The sequence below is a fragment of the Cetorhinus maximus genome, chromosome 18, assembly GCF_964194155.1.
Source record: "Cetorhinus maximus chromosome 18, sCetMax3.hap1.1, whole genome shotgun sequence".
In the NCBI taxonomy this organism is placed as follows: domain Eukaryota; kingdom Metazoa; phylum Chordata; class Chondrichthyes; order Lamniformes; family Cetorhinidae; genus Cetorhinus; species Cetorhinus maximus.
In genome coordinates this window covers 78,383,499-78,402,228 of record NC_135896.1, presented here as the reverse complement: position 1 = coordinate 78,402,228, position 18,730 = coordinate 78,383,499, and the positions used below count along the sequence as shown (strand labels likewise).

The window sequence follows — 18,730 nt, the reverse complement described above, 5'->3', positions numbered from 1 at the left end:
ATATATGCACGTCTCATCTTTCACTCTGAGCCATCGAATTCAAATACTATATCCAAATGGACACAGCTTTATCCCTTCATCATTTAAAGTACATTGACCATAACCCTTGAAGGCTACCCTTTTCTAGATTGCAAAACCCTTGCTAACCGGAAGAGAGAATTAAAGACAGCTATTGCACTTTATGCTCCAATGGCGAAAGGTTTGTGCACAGCAGATTATCTGCTGTCCAATAAACCAGCTACTGACTTCTACTAATGTTAAACACTCAATTCTCCGACTGTTACAGTATAGACTGCAAAAGCTAACTCTGTCCAGCACGTGATGATGAAACCAGTTATGCATTGTCGTGAAATGTTTAGTACTTTGAACTTGCCCCAAATGATGGAGTGCTGTTGCAATATTGAAATGAATGCGGATATGGAATGAAATAAAGTTATTTGATACAACAGAGTAAATTGCGTCCTCTTCAGTACAGGCTTCCATTACAGTGAGAAAATAGATAAAAGCTCTTGATTAAGAAATATTATTGCAATGCTGTAATTTGCTCGTACGCGCATCCCCGCTGTTCTTGCTTCCTTCGATTTTAGTCAGTGTATCTGTGGTCACTCCAGGACCAAATGAGACATGACAACGCACGGGGAGAGGTAAACTCCGGCTTCATTAAGGTACCTGCCTCAGGGATATATTCAAAATATCAACAGGAATTTAGTAAAGAAAGTTATGAATGTGCTTCCCCACACCCACCCCCCTCCCCCCGGATTTGACAGTAAACGGGACCACTACATGTGCCATTTATTGCTGCCTATTTTACCGCGTCCCCTGGTTTAAACCGGCAACACTGAGGGAAAATAATCCCGGGGGTTGATGCCCAAACAGGGACAAAACAGAACGTAATCTTGCTATAAGAATCAAAGAAAAAACATTGTCTACTCGCATTATATTACAACTCTTCCCCGACGTATTCTGTTCATTTTGCTGGGCGAGTTTTTACGAAGCGACCACCACTGGACTCATTCTGCATCTAATAGATAGCCAAGCCCTTTGAGAATAAAAGGTATCACAGCTGGCCCACAATGTAAACATTTTTCCCGGAAATATCGTGAGGAGTTTTGATTGGAAGCCAAACAGATTCAAATTGTGCCTGTACTGATTACATACATGGCGCTTAATCAAGTTTCTTCCATCGCAAGTTCATACAAAGGCGGCGTTCATTCGAGTGTAGTAGGATTGTGATTCCAAGATAACTACGGAGCAGTAAGGTCATAAATGCCTGAATATCCACCCAATTTCAGTATGACATTTGTTGTTAAAGAATTATACCGTTTTCATTTCCACTAGTCTGTCAGAGAATCTATTTCATGTAATTATCACATTTTTGTTTGAAGAAAAATATCTTCGTATTAGGATCCATTACAAATTTTACTTCCTCAATTTAGATGCACCAAAGGTCGCGCTATCACCTCCTTTCTCATCTGCCAGTATTGTCCTGCGTGCTCCTTCTGCAGTGACCCGGGCACAGATGTAGCCATTAAAGAGACACAGTCAGTCAGCCAGGCGGAACGAACTCCATAGCCAAAGCTAGAAGTAACAATGGCCTAGATGAGCTGAGGCAAAGGCGGAGTTAACTGATGTAATGGTGTGGCGGTATTAGTGATGGTGCAGATGTCAGGAGGTGATTCCATAGTCAATGTGACACCAAGGTTTCGAGCAGCAGAAGTTGTTGAGAACTGCGTTTCCAGCCAACTAAGCTTACAAAGCAGAAAATGCTGGGAAAACTCAGCAGGTCTGGTAGCATCTGTGGAGAGAGAAACAGAGTTAACGTTTCGAGTCCAATATGACTCTTCTTCGGAACTAGAAAGTGATTTGGTGACGATTACTGAGGCGTGGTTACAGGGAGAACAAGTATGGGAGTTGAATATCCAAGAGTACTCAATGTTTCGCAAGGATAGGCAGGAAGGAAAAGGAGGTGGTGTAGCTTTGTTAGTAAAGAAAGAGATCAGTGCTATAGTGAGGAATGATCTAGGCACTGGAGGTCAAGCCTGGGTAGAAATAAGAAATAGCAAGGGAGAGAAGTCCCTGGGGGGAGTAATCTATAGGTCCCCAAGCAGTAGTTCAGCAGTAGGACAGAGTATGAACCAGGAAATACTGGGAGCATGTGAGAAAGGCACGGCAATAATCATGGGTGATTTTAATATGCATAAAGACTGGACTAATCAAATTGTCAAGGGTAGCCTCGAGGGAGAGTTCATAGAGTGTATTAGAGACTGGTTCTTGGAGCAATCTGTTGTGGAACCAACCAGGGAGCAGGCTAGTCTGGATTTGGTTTTGTGTAATAAGGTGGGATTAATTAATGATCTCAGAGTAAAGGATCCTCTAGGGTAGAGTGATCATAGCATGCTAGAATTTCAAGTTCAGTTGAGAGTGAGAAACCTGAGCTCCACACTAGTGTTCTGGAGTTAACCAGAGGTAACTACATAGGCATGAGGGCAGATTTGGCCCTAGTAGACTGAACAGGAAGACTACAAGGTAGGACAGTTGAAGAACAGCGGCAAGTATTTAAGAAGATATTCAATTCCTCCCAAGTAAAATATATTCCAAAGAGGAAGAAAGATGGTAAGAGGGGGAGAAAGCATCCATGGCTAAGCAAGGGAGTTAAAGATAACATAAAGGCAAAAACTAAGGCATACCAAATTGCAAAGGTCAGTGGCAGACTGGAAGATTGGGAAACTTTTAAAGATCAACAAAGGGTTACTAAAAAAAAATTAAATGGGCAAAGGTAAATTATGAAAGAAAACTAGCGCAAAATGTAATAACTGATAACAAAAGCTTCTACAAGTCTATAAAAGGAAAGAGAGTAGCTAAAGTGAATGTTGGTCCCTTGGAAGATGAGACTAGAGAGTTAATAGTGGGGAGAGCAGAAATGGCAGAGACACTTAATCAATATTTTGCCTCAGTTTTCATGGCAGAGGAAACTAGTACCACCCTAATAGTAACAGGTAGAGCAGAGGGTATAGAGAAGGAGGAACTTAGAACAATCACCATCACAAGAGAAAAAGCACTGACAAAATATTGGGATTAAAGGGTGACAAGTCCCCAGGACCTGATGGCCTACATCCTAGGGTCTTAAAGGAAGTGACAGGAGAGATAGTGGATGAATTGGTAATAATATTCCAAAATTCCCTGGATTCTGGAAAGGTTCCAGTGGATTGGAAAAATGCAAATATAAAGACCTTATTCAAAAAAAAAGGGGGGGGGGGGGGGAGGCAGAAAGTAGGAAATTATAGACCAATTAGTTTAACTTCTCTCATTGGGAAATTGTTGGAATCCATTATTAGGGAAGTAGTAATAGGGCATTTGGAAAGTCAAAATGCAATCCAGCAGAGTCAGCATGGTTTTAGGAAGAGTAAATAGTGTTTGACTAATTTGCTAGAGTTCTTTGAAGATGTAACAAGCAAAGTGGATAATGGGGATCCTGTAGGTGTATATATCTGGGCTTCCAGAAGGCCTTTGATAAGGTGCCGCACAAAAAATTAATACACAAGATAAGATCACACGGAGTTAGGGGTAATATATTAGCTTGGATAGAGGATTGGCTAACCAACAGAAAGCAGAGAGTCAGGATAAATGGGTCTTTTTCTGGATGGCAAGCTGTAACTAGTGGGGTGCCACAGGGTTCGGTCCTTGGGCCCCAACTATTTACAATCTATATTAATAACTTGGATTCAGGGATGGAAGGTACTAAAGCTAAATTTGCAGATGACACCAAAATAGGTGGGAAAGTAAGTTGTAATGAAGAAATAAGAAAGTTACAAATGGATATGGATAGGTTAGGTGAAGGGGCCAAAATTTGATAGATGGAGTTTAACGTGGATAAATGTGAGGTTATCCATTTTGGTCGGAAGAATAAAAAGGTGACTTATTATTTAAATGGAGACAAACTTCAGAATGCTTCAGTGCAGAGGGATGAGGGTGACCTCGTGCACAAATCACTGAAAGCTGGTATACAAGTATAGCAGGTAATAAGGAAGGCAAATGGAATTTTGGAATTTATTGCTAAAGGAATAGAGTATAAAAATAGGGAAGTGTTGTTGCAACTGTACAAGGCATTGGTGAGACTAGACCTGGAGTACTGTGCACAATTTTGGTCCCCTTACTTGAGGAGGGATGTAGTTGCATTGGAGGCGGTTCAGAGGAGGTTCATTAGATTGATTCCAGAGATGTGGGGCTTGTCTTATGAGGAGAGATCAAGTGGCTTAGGCCTATACTCACTAGAGTTTAGAAGGATGAGAGGAGATCTAATTGAGGTACATAAGATGCTAAAGGGGATAGACAAAGTAAACATAGAGCAGATGTTTCCCCTTCTGGGGCATTCTAGAATGAGAGGCCATAGTTTTAGGCTAAGGGGTGGTAGATTTAAATCAGAGATGAGGAGGAATTACTTTTCTCAAAGGGTTGTGAACCTGTGGAATTCACTACCTCAGAGTGCAGTGGATGCTGGGACACTGAATAAATTTAAGGAGGAGATAGACAGATTTTTAATTAGTAACGGGTTGAAAGGCTATGGGGAGAGGGCAAAAAATTGGAGTTGAGGCCGAAATGAGATCAGCCATGATCGTATTGAATGGCGGGGGAGGCTCGAGGGGCTGAATTGCCTACTCCTGCTCCTAGTTCTTATGTTCGTATGCTCTTAAAGGTAGAAAGGTGATGGGTTTAATGCTGTTGAATAAAGGGGTGGGGGCAGATGGAGAAGAATAGAAGATCAGGGATTTGTTGGTGGGTAGAAGAGATTAAATGACAAAGATGTCATGGAACACAAAACAAAGGGAGTGGTAATGATAGACTAAAGCTTTGATTCAAAATAGGTGTTAATAGCTGAATAAACGGCAGCACAACAACAGAATTACCTGGAAAAACTCAGCAGGTCTGGCAGCATTGGCGGAGAAGAAAAGAGTTGACATTTCGAGTCCTCATGACCCTTCAACTGTCTGAAAGCAAAGTAGCAGAGTGTGTTGACAACAGAAGAAGAGTCAGTGCTCTTTGAAAGCAAAACATGGGAACAAGGTGCAAACAGGCACTAAGGAGAAAAAATTCAAAAAAGAGGACAGAGTTCATGGTCTGAAGTTGTTGAACTCAATGTTAAGTCTGGAAGGCTGTAAAGTGCCTAATCAGGAGATGAGTTGCAGTTTCTCCAGTTTGCATTGGGCTTCACTGGAACATTGTAGCAGCTTAGGACAGAAATGTGAGCAAGAGAGTAAGATGGTGAATTGAAATGGAAAGTAACAGGAAGGTCAGGGTCATGCTTGTGGACTGAGTGAAGATGTTCTGCAAAGCGGCCATCCAGTCTGTGTTTAGTCTGCCCAGTGTATAGGAGAGCTCATTGTGAGCAGTGAGTACAGCAAACTCAAATGATAGAAGTGCAAGTAAATTGCTGCTTCACCTGGAAGGAGTGATTGGGACCTTGGATGGTGAGTGGGGAAGAGCTAAAGGGGCAGGTGTTACACCTCCTGTAATGGTTGGGAAGAGAATGAGGTGCTGGGAGTTATAGAGGGATGGACCAGGGTGTCCCGGAGGGAATGGTCCCTTTGGAATGCTAGCAGGGGAGGTGAGGCAAAGATGTATTTGGTGGTGGCATCATGCTGGAGTTGGTGGTAATGGCAGCATATGATCTTGGAATGTAGAGGCAGGTGGAGTGGAAAGTGAGGCCAAGGAAAATATTATCATAGTTCTGGGATGGAGGAGAAAGGGTAAGGGCAGAAGTGCGGGAAATGGGTTGGACATTGTTGAGGGTTTTGTCAACTACAGTGGCGTGGGGTGGGGGTGAATCCTTGGCTGAGGAAAAAGGAAGACATGTCAGTAGCGCCATTGTTGAAGGTTGCATCATTAGAACAGATGCAAAGGGGAAACTGGAAGCAGGGTGTGAGGAGGTGTAGTTGAGATAGTTGTGGTAGTCAGTGGGCTTGTAATGAATATTGGTAGACAATCTTTCACCAGAAATGGAGGCAGGGAAGTCAAGGAAGTATAGGGAAGTGTCGCAGATGGACCATGTGAATATACGTTGGGAGTAAAATCGATTATTTTTTTTCCAGTTCTGGACGAGAGCAGCAAGTTACAAAGTTACAAGGAAAGGAAACTTACAAAGCACAATGGTTTCAGATTGCTGTCATTATTTTTTTTTTTACTGATTTTTACATATAAAATTAAAATTACATAATTTCTCGATGATACCAAACTTGGAGGTGTGGCAAATAGTAAGAATGATATGAATCGCCTGCAACAGGACATAGATAGTGTAGCAGAATGGGCAGAGTGGCAGATAGAATTTAATATAGAAGAGCATGGGGTGATGTATTTTAGCTGAAGGAATAGGGAGAGGCATTATAGACTTAATATTAAAGTACTCAAGAGAGTGCAGGAACTGAGAGACCTAATGATCAATGTGCATAGATTTTGAAGGTGCCAGGACATATTTAGAGAGTAATTAGTAAAGCATTTGGGATTGTGGTTTTCATAAATATTGGTATTGGAAACAAAAACAGAAAAGCTATGCTAATTCTATATAAAACTCTCACATTGTGTCCAGTTCTGATCACCACACTTAAGAAAGAATTTAAAGATCCTTAAGAGAGTGCAGAGGAGATTTACCAGAATTTTCCATGCATAATGGAATTTAGCTACACGTTTATGTTGGATGAACTGGGCTTCCTTAGAGCACCTCAATGGAGCAAAGGAGGTTGAAGGGAGATCGGATAGATATGTACGAGATTATAATCGTTTTAGATAAGGTAAACAAAGAAAAGCTATTCCCACCAGCTGATAGTATAAGGACCAAGGGGCACAAGTTTAAGGTTTTAAGCAGGAGACACAGGAAGGATGTGAGGAAGAACATTTTGTGCAGCGAGCGGTAATGATCTGAAACTCGCCATCTTTGAGGTGGTGGAAGCAGAGGTAATCCATGATTTCAAAACGAATTTGGACCGGCACCTGAGGGGAATAAACTCACAGCGTTATGGAGACAGAAGGCGAGACTGAGACTGTTTGGATTGTTACACAGAGAGCCGGTAAAGGTTTGATGGGCCGAATGACCTCCTGCTGTGCCGTTATGACTATGACTCTATATGTTTCGCTTTTTTCTGTGTCCTTCAAATCAGATATATTTGTCTGTCCATCTCACCTAGTATTCAATCATTTTAACATTCACAGGCTGAAAGCAATCACTAAATATGTTATCACCATTTTTGATTTGCTCCGACAGATACAAAAGAAATGTATCAGTATAACACCTTTAACGCCCCCAAGTCGCTTCACGGAAACACTATGAAACAAAAATTGTCACCCAGTCATATAATCAAATCTCAAAACAGGCGCTCAAAAGTTTTGTCAAGGAGGTAAGTTTTAAGGAACACTGTAATGGAGGACAGAGAGAGAAAGAGAGAGAAGTTTAGGAAAGAGATTTTGGAGCCTTGGGCTCAAGCAGCTGAAGGAATGATTACAATGCGGGATTGTCAAAAGACGAGAATTGGAGGATCCCAGACCTTTTGGAGTTCTGAAGATCTGAAGGAGTTTGCGAAGACAGGGAAGAAAAGAACTAGATCATGGACGGTTTTAAAAACGAAGATAAGAATATTAAAATCGAAGCTATGCTCGTCCTGGAATCAATGCAAGTCAGCGAGCTCAGGCGTGATGGTTGCAAGTTAGGACACAGACAGCAAAGTTTTGGGTGAGTTCAAATTTAGGAGGGTGGCGGGACCAAAGCCAAAGGCTTTTCCTTCCCAACATTTGATCATTGAGGGGAGATGGTGGGTTGTGATGGGTCAATAACAGAAGCAACAGTTTAAAGGTGAATACAATCAGCTATATAGTGGTGTACGTTCTACGCTGGGAATTACTCATCTCGCCCAATGTATCGTCAACATCTGAATATATTAAAGAGGAACAAATTTGATAAAACTGGTAACCTGAAGCAGAGCTACCCCCTATTCATACCCACAGCACAGAGCCCGATGCTCACACCGTACTGTCTACAGCACATCATCCACATTGCACTGTCCACAATTTAATCCACATCCACCCGCAATCTGACCACAACAATCCATTGCCAACAACACATAACCAAAACGCTTTGCCCACAATCCACTCTCCGAAGAATACTGTTCACACTCCACTGCCCACACTATCCACACCACACTGTTCACGTCCCACTGTCCAGACTCCACTATCCACACCAGTTCACATCCCACTATCCACTCTCTACTATCCACACCACATTGTTCATACCCCACTGCCCACATTCCACTATCCACACCACACAGTTCACATCGTACTGTCCACACTCTACTATCCACACCACACTGTTCACACCTCACTGCCCACACTGAACTGTCCACACTCTACTATCCACACCACACTGTTCGCACCCCACTGCTGACACTATACTACTCATGCCACACTGTTCATACCCCACTATCCACACTCTACTGTCCACACCACACTGTTCACACCCCACTTCCCACACTCTACTATCCGCACCACACTGTTCATACCCCATTGTTCACACTCTACTATCCACACCACGTGGTTCACACCCAACTACTCCCATATCACTGTTCAAACTCCACTGCCCAAACTCCCCACCTGGCCAACCACACTTCACTTCCTAAAGCCAACTATTTATGACAGATGGTCCATGCCCAGCTGTCACACCATGGTATCCACAATGCACTGACCGCACTTGACTCGGCCTTCAATACTGTCCCCCACCTCTGTCCACACTACACTGACTATGCCAGGGTCTGCACTACACAGTGCCCATGCCTCACTGCACACTCCACTCTGCACCCTACTGTCTGCATTCCCTTGTCCACATCCTAGTTTCTAATTTCCACTGTCCTCACCTCACTCTTCGCAATCCACTTCCACCTTTCATAGTCCACATCTGAGTCTACACACCACACTCTCCATACCAAACTGTCCATGCACCCCAGTCCGTACATCACATTGTATACACACCAATGTCCACACCCGACTCTATATGTCACATTGTTCACACGCAATTCTGCGCGTCATTTTCCGCACCCCACTGTCCACAGCACACTGTCCGCATCCCACTGTCACCGAATCAAAAGTCAGCGCTGCCTTTAATGTTTCTGATGCAGATAGTTTTCCGTTCCTCCGTCGTTAATGTCCTTGATGTCCACTGTGTGGGAACAAATTTACTCTCTCGCAATTCCATTACCCAAACCCAACATAACTTAAACAAAAACAAAAATACCTGGAAAAACTCAGCAGGCCTGACAGCATCTGCGGAGAGGAATCCAGTTGGCGTTTCGAGTCCGTATGACTCTTCATCAGATGAAGAGTCATTCGGACTCGAAACGTTAACTGTGCTCCTCTCCACAGATGCTGTCAGACCTGCTGAGTTTTTCCAGGTATTGTTGTTTTTGTTTCGGATTTCCAGCATCCACAGTATTTTGCTTTTATCCAACCATAACTTACTTCTGTTTACAGAGCCGATGTGATAAATGGAAATGGGTTAAATTAAATGTTTAATCAAAAACACAGACAGTGCTTGAAAAACTCAGCAACCTGACAACATTTGTGGGGAGAGAAACAGGGTTGATGTTTCGAGTCAAATGACCCTGCTTCGGAATCGAATACTTGAACATTTGCAGATTGAATAGGTTGCATCCTACCCTGAATTGAATGTGTACTCCAATATCAGGATCTTTGAGTGAATACAAGGATATGGCCTAAAAGCAGATGGCGAACAGAACTGGAGCCATTACACAGCCTTACTTGATGCTATTGGTGACAGGATGGGCATCTGATGAGGCATCATTCTGCATCGCGTTGGCCATCATGTCATTCTGAAATGAACAAATGACCCTGATTAACTTTTCAGGGCAGCCAAATTTCTACAGCACTTGCCTTCATAGTTTGCTGTGTTGAAGGCCTTAGTCAGGTCGACGAACACCATGTAGAGATCCCTGTTCTGTTTGTGGAACTTTTCTTCAATTTGACACGTCACAAAGATGGTGTCAAGCATTCCTCATCCAGCACAAAAAACTACACAGTGATTCTGATCACGGTGAATCTGCAAGATGAGTGACAAGCTATTGAAAATGACCCTTGCCAGAAATTTTCCTCCTGTGGAGAGAAGGGAAATACCACGATGGTCATAATAGATAGAGTTGCTTCCGTTATGTTTCTACAGGCAAATTATGGAAACATCCGTGTAATTCTAAGCACAATTCCCTGGTTCCAGGTTAATCAGAAGAGGCTAGTGAGTTTCTCTGTGAGAATGTGAGCCCCTCTGTACATGAATAATTCATGTGGAATGCCTTTTGTGACTTCTGCTTTAGATGGATTGACGGCAAACTTATCCAGAACAGGGTGCTGTGAAAGTAATAAAATGATGTTGTTGCACACTGTGGATTCTTAGTTCAGGAGATTGTTAAAGTGCTCTGCCCAAAATGAAGGAATCTCATGCCTGTTTCTTAAGTGCTGATTGCCATCTGCTGAGGATTCTGATGTTGTAACATTAGTTCTGCGGCCACAGGCAGATCAGAAACCTTCATGGAGAGCCTTCAGGTTGTGCTTATAGGCAGCTTCCCGAAGCTCTGCTGCCTTGTTCTCCCACCATTGATTCTTCATCTCTCTTGGTTTGGCCTGCAGTTTGTGTCTTGCTTGATAGTATTTGGCTTTTCTGGCAGGTTTTTTTTTGTCAGATAAGTGCAATCTGTGAACATTGTGCGCATCATCTAGTAGCTTGCCAATAAATTGGTTGTTTTTGCCAACCCAGTATTGATGTTTCAGTTTTACCAATCCAAGAACCTCAGATGCCATACTATTATTGACCTCTATTTCTTCCAAGAATCTTCGATGTCTGTGTTATATTCTGGGATGCCAGAATCCTCTGCAGATTTGTTCCAGTTTCTGTCTCTTGGTTGAGATATTTTGGATAGTTATGTCAACCTTCATTCATGGTATGACTCTGTGTCATAAAGCTTTAGGTGTTATTTCCGAGGACGTGATGTTCCTGACAAACTGATGGTTTGACCGGCATTCAGCACCCCTCAGTTAGCAGGTAAAGCACACGTCCTTGAGGTCTCTGTGATACAATAATTTAGCCCAGCATGTGCCAATGTTTAGATCTGGGTCCATCCAGTTTATTAGTTTTATGGAAGATTGTGTTTGTAGTGGCAAGGTCAATATCTCTGCACTTAGAGGGCAGAAGCTTTATCCACTAATGCTGTGTTGTTCCCGTACTCTCCTACATGTGTTGCAATCTCTCCAAATACAGGCATTGGACAAAGGATGTTGGGTTCATTCTGGCATGGTACTCCTCTGATGACCTGGCTGAGAAAAGGGTGGGGGTGGGCAAATATTGCATGGAAATGTAGTCGTTCATTTAAGGACACAGTGTTCTGTCCTTTCCTTTGCCAGCGTCAATACAAATGCAGCAAAAATGTGTTTAATTACATGACAGGCATGTTCCTCGCCCCAATCTCTGTTGGTTTCGTGCGTTCTGGTCTCTCTGCAAAACCCTGAGCAGCGCAGAATAAAAATGTTCTGTTCTTATCGCTTTAGTCATGGATTTAACGTACGGGGCAATAAGTAAATGCAAACTGTTATGGTTATTGGCCTTCACACACCAATCGCTACAACCCGCGCTAAGCGAAAAAGTGTCTCTCTGGCCTTTCAGATGCAAAGACACGTGTCAAGGTCCTCCGCTTCTGACCCCCACAGCCCACCCCCTCCACTCCCACGCCCCACCTCCCACCCCACCCCCGTTCCCCCGCCCTCACCACCACCTCACATAAATAACCATGTCTCCTGCTTGCCACGGCTTCCTGATTAGGGCCTGAGTATCTATAATTTCCAGAGAAGTAAAAAATCATATCTGAAGATCCGATCTCAGTTTAAAAGAGCGACGACGAACATTTACCAACATTGCGAGAGAGCAGCGCAAGTTAATCCCAACACGGTGTTATATCGTCTGCAGTTCGTAATACTTCCTGGAGATTTGACAGCATTGGACTCCCTCAAATCCTCTTTCCATTGATTTTGCTTCGCTTTCAATTTATTTATATGACGGACTATGGAGGCGTTTGAGAGGGTGCAGAGGAGGTTTACCAGGATGCTGCCTGGTCTGGAGATTATTAACTATGAAGAGAGGTTGGAGAAACTCGGATTGTTCTCACTAGAGCAACGGAGATTGAGGGGCGACGTGATAAAAGTTTACAAAATTATGAGTGGCAGGGACAGAGTAGATAGTCAGAAACTTTTTCCCAGGGTGGAAGAGTCAATTACTAGGGGATATAGATTTAAGGTGAGAGGAGAAAACTTTAGAGGAGATGTGCGGGGCAAGTTTTTTTACGTAGAGGGTAGTGAGTGTCTGGAATTCGCTGCCAGAGGAGGTGGTGGAAGCAGGTACGATAGTGGTGTTTAAGAGGCAGCTTGACAAATACATGAATAGGATGGGAATAGAGGGATACGGACCCCGGAAATGCAAAATGTTTTAGTTTGACAGGCAATCTGATCGGCGTAGGCTTGGAGGGCCGAAGGGCCTGTTCCTGTGCTGTACTTTTCTTTGTTCTTTGTTCTTTGTCAGTTTATTTTGGTCCACAGTGTGAAGATATACTTGCCGGACCTGACAAATAACCCAGGTCTTCATCTTGATCAAAGAGAGCGCTTCAGTTTGAAACTGTCGACTTTCTTATCAGTTCCAACATAGTTACGATAAAATAATTCTGTTGAAGAGTCATGAGGACTCGAAACGTCAACTCTTTTCTTCTCCGCCGATGCTGCCAGACCTGCTGAGTTTTTCCAGGTAATTCTGTTTTAGTTTTTAATTCATGCCACTATTTGGAGAAGGCATATTCCAAAGTCTTAAACCAACATTCTTGCCTTAATCGAAACCAGTTAAACACCCTAAATTCGCATTTATCTCATTGCCATCTGAGGAAACTTTCCATTTGCAACATTGGTAGTATAGGGTGCCTGCACAAATGGAGTGACTGCATTTCATTGGCTGTGAGGATATGTGGGGAGTTCCGTTTACTGGGGCGGCGCTATATAAATGCAAATTCCACTGTTTCCAGAAATATTCACCCTGCCCCACTCCTGCTGCTGGAGTAAATCTCACTGCAGCTCACCAAGGATTCATCAGAAGAACTCCAGCTGGAGATTAAAAAGGATGACTACAGTCGAGGGGCTGGACCGTTCCAGCGACGAGGCCCTGGAAGGCATTTGCAAATCGAGTGCCATCATATATGAGAATAAATACGAGTTCTGCAGATACAGTTTAAAAATCGCTCGATTCATCAATGCTAATCTGGGGTTTTCTGCTTATGTGTGGGAAGCAGTAAGTCAACTGGATTAATGGAATAGAAGCGAACTCGGTCTGTCACTTCTTAAGTGTTTATACTGGAAAACTTCAGCCTCTTTTATAATGTATCTGTTTTAGTTGCAGTGAGTTTGACATGTTCTTTCTTTCTGAAACAAAAATCTGGATTTCGGGAATATGTCAATGATCTGACATTTCTTGCACACAGTCCTTTGTGTATCTAACTGGATCATGCACTTGTCACACATTTGAAACGGAATCGCGTATTTTTGCAGTCTTAGTCCTTGCTTTTAATAAGAGATGAAGACTGTGAAGCTAGTTAAATAGACTGTCCTCACTGATCTCGAAAAAATGTTCATCTTCCATTTTCCCTCCCCTCCTGGAGTTGCTGGTCTTTGCTGCTCCATAATCACCTTCGCCGACCTCGCCCGAATGAAGCCAAACCGAGGCTGTGGGAAATATTGCCGAGGCTCGCTCCCTCCTCACAGTGCGCGCGCGCGCGCGCTTCAGGGGAAAGGTCTTTGGCTGATCTTCACGAATGTGCTTAACGCAGTGTAGGCCAGGGGTGAAAATTGGGGCCTTTCGGTTCTTTGACCCTAGTTGGATCATGAACTCAGTGAGACTGCGGACATGGAGAGGCGGAGATGATAGATGATGGATGCAAGTTAGGCCACTTTGTTTGTTTTATTGCTCCTGGGAGGCGTTGCATCAGCAAAAGAGGGCAAGTAGACGCGGCGTTGATGTGAACCCACGCGGAGGCGTGTCAGTGTTTCCGACCGGCAGCATCCTTTATCTCTGTGGGGAGTAGTTTATGCTGAGATTAACCGGTTAACCATCGGGATCCAATGGTTTTGCATCATTCTCTGAACAAGTTTTTTTTGCCCCTAACGCTCGTGTTCCATATTTTCAGGGGGTTACCCTCTGTCGGTACTTTGAGAAGGAGAAGATCAGTTTTACTGGGAAGAAAGTGATTGAGCTGGGATCAGGGACGGGAATCGTTGGGATTTTGGCAACCTTACTAGGTAAGTGACGGAAGTATTCTAAACTGCGTTAATTTGTTGATATCAGAAAAGAACATGGGTAACAATGGCACCACTTGTCTATGTCGGGCTAGCAGTGTTACCAGTAAAAGAATGATAGATGACCTTGATTAATCTCCCCTGCCGTTAGTAAACATGTATTGGGATGAATGCACTCTCCTTGCTGCCTGTTTTTAATTTTCGTCGTTAAACCTACATTATTAGTCGTCTAAACTTTCCAAATAACACGCCGCTCCCATCTAGATGTTCGTCTGTCCTCTCCGGTGCCTGGCAATGATCTGTTTAAAGGAGAGCAGGGGAGTTCTCCTGGTATCCTCGCCAACATTTATCCCTCAGCCAATGCGACCCAGATCAGATTACCTCTTAATTTCTCCCATATCTCTTTGTTTGACCTTACAACGTGAAAATCAGACACAAAACAGGCGTTGTTTAGCAATAAATAAACTAGAAGTTATTAGCATTGAAGCTCACTCTAAAACCAACCAGTCAGCAATTCACCATTCGATTAGACACCAAACAAAGGAGCCAAACCCTCAGCCTGACAGTAAATAAAGGCAAATGTTACATTGGTTTTCTGTCAGCGGCGGGCAATTGAAACTAAGTTCTGAGCATTTAACTGACATTTAGTGACAAACATCCATTCATTGTAGAAATTACGGTAAAAACGTCAGCGAGCTAAGATACCATTGTGTCTTAGATGCTCTGAATGCAACATTCAGCTTTTATCAATTGGGCCCAAAAATATAGGCCATTAGCTGCAGCTTGTATGTAAATAATGCATTAACTCGTAAAACATCCGAAGGCATTTCAGTTTTTTCGTTTTCATTCATGGGATGTGGGTGTCGATAGCTAGGCCAATATTTGTTGCCCATCCCCAATGGCCCTTGGGAAGGTGGTGATGAGCTGCATTCTTGAACCGCTGCAATCCATGTGGTGTAGGTACACCCACAGTACTGTTAGGAAGGGAGTTCCAGGACTTTGACCCAACGACAGTGAAGGAGCAGCGATATATTTCCAGGTCAGGGTGGTGTGTGCAGGTGTACGCAAATAAACGATAATGCAAAAGCAAAATACTGCAGATGCTAGAAATCTGAAATAAAAACAGGAAATGCTGGGAATACTCAGGAGGTCATGGCAGCATGGGCAAACAGTTAGCTTTTCAAGTCTTTGACCTTCTGACGAAAGGTCATAGGCCTGAAATGCTAACTGTTTTTCTCTCCATAGAAGCTGTCTGACCTGCTAAGCATCTCCAGGGGTTTTTATTTATCTTATGCAAGCAGACAGTCGTTTACAGAGCCAAATGATTCAGTAGTATGTTGGTAAATGAGTAGATTGAAAGAGCGTTTTAATGTGGGAGGTAGAGGTGGAGAGTTCGAAGGAAAAAATTCGAGACTTTAGGGCCTCGACCTCTGTAGGCACGGCCGCCAACGCTATGGTGATGGGAGTGGGCGGTGCACCACGGGCCAAAGGTTGAAGGAAGCGGAGGGTTTTTTTAGCATCATTATATAATATGTTCTGAGCGTTGTTGAACTGGGAATATCACAGAAATAGTTATTTTCCAGGTCATGCTGGGAATAGATCACGGAGATGAAAATTGTAAAATGAACTGCTGTAATGAACTATCCTAAGAATATTACAGCTAATATATGAATGTTACACATTATACGAATGGTTGATCAGTGCTTTGTATTTATTTCCAAACTCAACAGGTATTTTTGAACCATATGCGCGGAATTCTGCAGTTACACTTTTGATAAAACTCGCCTGATCCCATAGACATGAGTTGGGTAACAGATTCTTTCCCGATTCGTGTCTTGCGGTGTCATTGATAAGAAGAATTGGGTGCACCCAATTCTAGAAGACTGCAATCATATGGGGCTTTGGTAAGGGCGCTTCATGAGCAAAATGTACATTTTTGGTCTCCTTACATAAGGAAAAATATTGTTGCCTTGATGGGGCGCGGGCGTGGGGGGATGGGGATGATGAAATTAAAGTTTACTAAATCAGTTCCTGGAATTAAATGTTGCCCTATGAGAAGGGATAAATAGAATGGAGATTTATGTTCCAAAAGAACGATAAGTGACCGCAATAAAACACATCAAGTTCAAGACAGTTTGACAGAGTAAATGCGGAGAGGCTGTTTCCCCCGGGTAGCGAGTGTCGAACTAGGGGGCATGTTCTCAGGATAAGGGGTAGACCATTTATGACTGAGATGAGGAGATACTACTTCACTCAAAGGATTGTGAATGCTTTGGAATTTCCTGCCGCAGATGGTTGTGGATGTTCCGTCGACGAATATATTCAAGAATATTGTCGACTGATTTTGGGTCAATAGGGGAATCAAAGGATATGGAGATAAGACGGGAGGGTGGAGTTGAGCTATAAGTTCAGCCATGATCTCATTGCATAGCGGATCAGGTTGTGGAGCCATATGGCCAACGTCTGTTCCTATTCTTTACCTTCTTATGTACTTATTCAGGTTACACAAATCCCCGTGTGCAAGGTCTCGAATTTTGCTTTTTTTCCCCTCGAATTATCGAATTATATCTTTGCGTAATATAGTTCTTCTAAGTTGTGACAGTAATTTATTTCTGTCAAGTGGGACATTCGATGTGTAAACAGCTTTCAGAAATCGAATAAACTAACTGACCTGGATGTTTCCAGCCATCGCACGATCATGCCGGGAATATATCCTAAAACTTAAAGATACGTTTAACGGTTGTTCATGCGAACAAGTCAGTCGAGGTGCTGCAATTGATGCCCCCTACCCGTAAGTTACAGCCGACACACATCGCCATAAAATGATTCTTGTCGCTACAGTTCTCATCACGGGAGCAGCATAACATGGCATAATACTGCCTGGCACTCTGTGGGCATTACTTTATTTTTTATTCATTCATGGGATTTGGGTATCACTAGCCAGGCCAGCATTTATTACCCATCTCTAATTGCCTTGTCGTTCTTTTCTGGAGTCACAAGATCACAAGATAGGGGCACTGGTTGAAGGCAAACCAACCTGTAAGTGGATCTCTTTTTTCTCTCTTCAGGTGGAGATGTTACCATGACAGATAAACCGAACATCCTGAATCAAATAGAAAACAACGTCTCAATCAACATCCCCACTGCCTGCCGACATCGTATAAAAGTCCGTGCCCTGACATGGGGCAAAAACCACACTGATTTTCCGACCGTCTATGACTTCATATTAGGTTCGGATATTGTATATAGCTCAGTTGCCTACCCGGCATTAATAGAAACATTGCGCTATCTCGCCAGACAAGGGGCTACAATTTACCTATCGTCCGAATTACGAAAGAGTAATGGTTCTCCCTCTTTCCACGAGGTACTCTTACCTCGGTACTTTAACTGCCAGATAGTTGACAGGTTAGAGGGCAAAGATGTCATTGTGTACAAAATGAGCAAAATTGGTACAACTCCTGATGATCCTCTTCCAAGCCAAGAATGAGATCTGCTAGCCGATGAACACGTCGCTGGGAGTGAAAGAACCTCCCTTTCGCCATCTTTTGAAAAGTCTGCAGAAGTATCCAATACTCGGTTTTAATTTACACCCAGATCTAATTCATCCCTTTGTATTCTGTGACATGAATTCCCAGTTACCGAATACTTCCTGATATATGGCTAATGCGTATTTGCCCTGTAGGGGACCGCGTTGGCAAGTCCTATTATGATGCTCTCGTGAAGTAATAATAATAGACTAACAACACAGGGGTCTTGGATTCATATTCTAGCACGGCACATTATGAGCCTAATTTCAATGTGGTTATTGGTGGGCTGCCACCAAAGCAATAAAATGCCGAGGGAAGCTGATAGTTGCGTCCAAGTATTCTACCTTTTATCTATCCGCGCATAATTTTTAATCCCCTCAGGTCACCGCAGCACAAGTACATGCGACTCATTGCCGTTAACTTAGGCCTTGCATTTCGGGAATACTATTTATCGTGTTGGAAAAGCTTGATTTGCTCTACATCTCACAAGTGAACACCACTGTGTCACTCCTATGGTCTTCATGCTGGGCTCTGTTTATTCGAACACATCCCCTTCCCGGCCTACCTGACGTGCCATTGCACTAGACGCTGCATTGAACAATTGGGCTATGAGATGAGTCCGCCGTGACACCATTTGATCAACTAAATTGAAGTGTTTCTGCCCTTTACAAGGCAGGAACAACTAAACACGAAAACGATGTCTAACAGCCATCGCATATTTCTTCACCTGCCTCCTATTCGCAGATTGAGTAACCGATCAAGTAGTTTGCCTAAAATAAATCAGAAAATGATGGAAATGCTCAGCAGGTCTGGCGGTATCAGTGAAGAGAGAAACAGAC

General features: G+C 43.2%; 1 protein-coding gene across 1 annotated transcript; it reads left to right on the top strand.

The window, feature by feature from the left end:
* Positions 1-13,195: 13,195 nt before the first annotated feature.
* Positions 13,196-17,851, top strand: LOC144693417 (EEF1A lysine methyltransferase 3-like). The gene is made up of 3 exons (XM_078563296.1): positions 13,196-13,363; positions 14,256-14,367; positions 17,433-17,851. The coding sequence occupies exons 1-3, from the start codon at positions 13,196-13,198 to the stop codon at positions 17,849-17,851; spliced, it is 699 nt and encodes a 232-aa protein (XP_078419422.1).
* Positions 17,852-18,730: the final 879 nt, after the last annotated feature.

Bases quoted from the DNA above. Each gene is read 5' to 3' on its own strand.
- LOC144693417 (XM_078563296.1), top strand. From the start codon at position 13,196: ATGACTACAGTCGAGGGGCTGGACCGTTCCAGCGACGAGGCCCTGGAA. The intron at 13,364-14,255 runs GTAAGTCAACTG...CCATATTTTCAG, and splicing joins CTGCTTATGTGTGGGAAGCA to GGGGTTACCCTCTGTCGGTA. The intron at 14,368-17,432 runs GTAAGTGACGGA...TTCTCTCTTCAG, and splicing joins GATTTTGGCAACCTTACTAG to GTGGAGATGTTACCATGACA.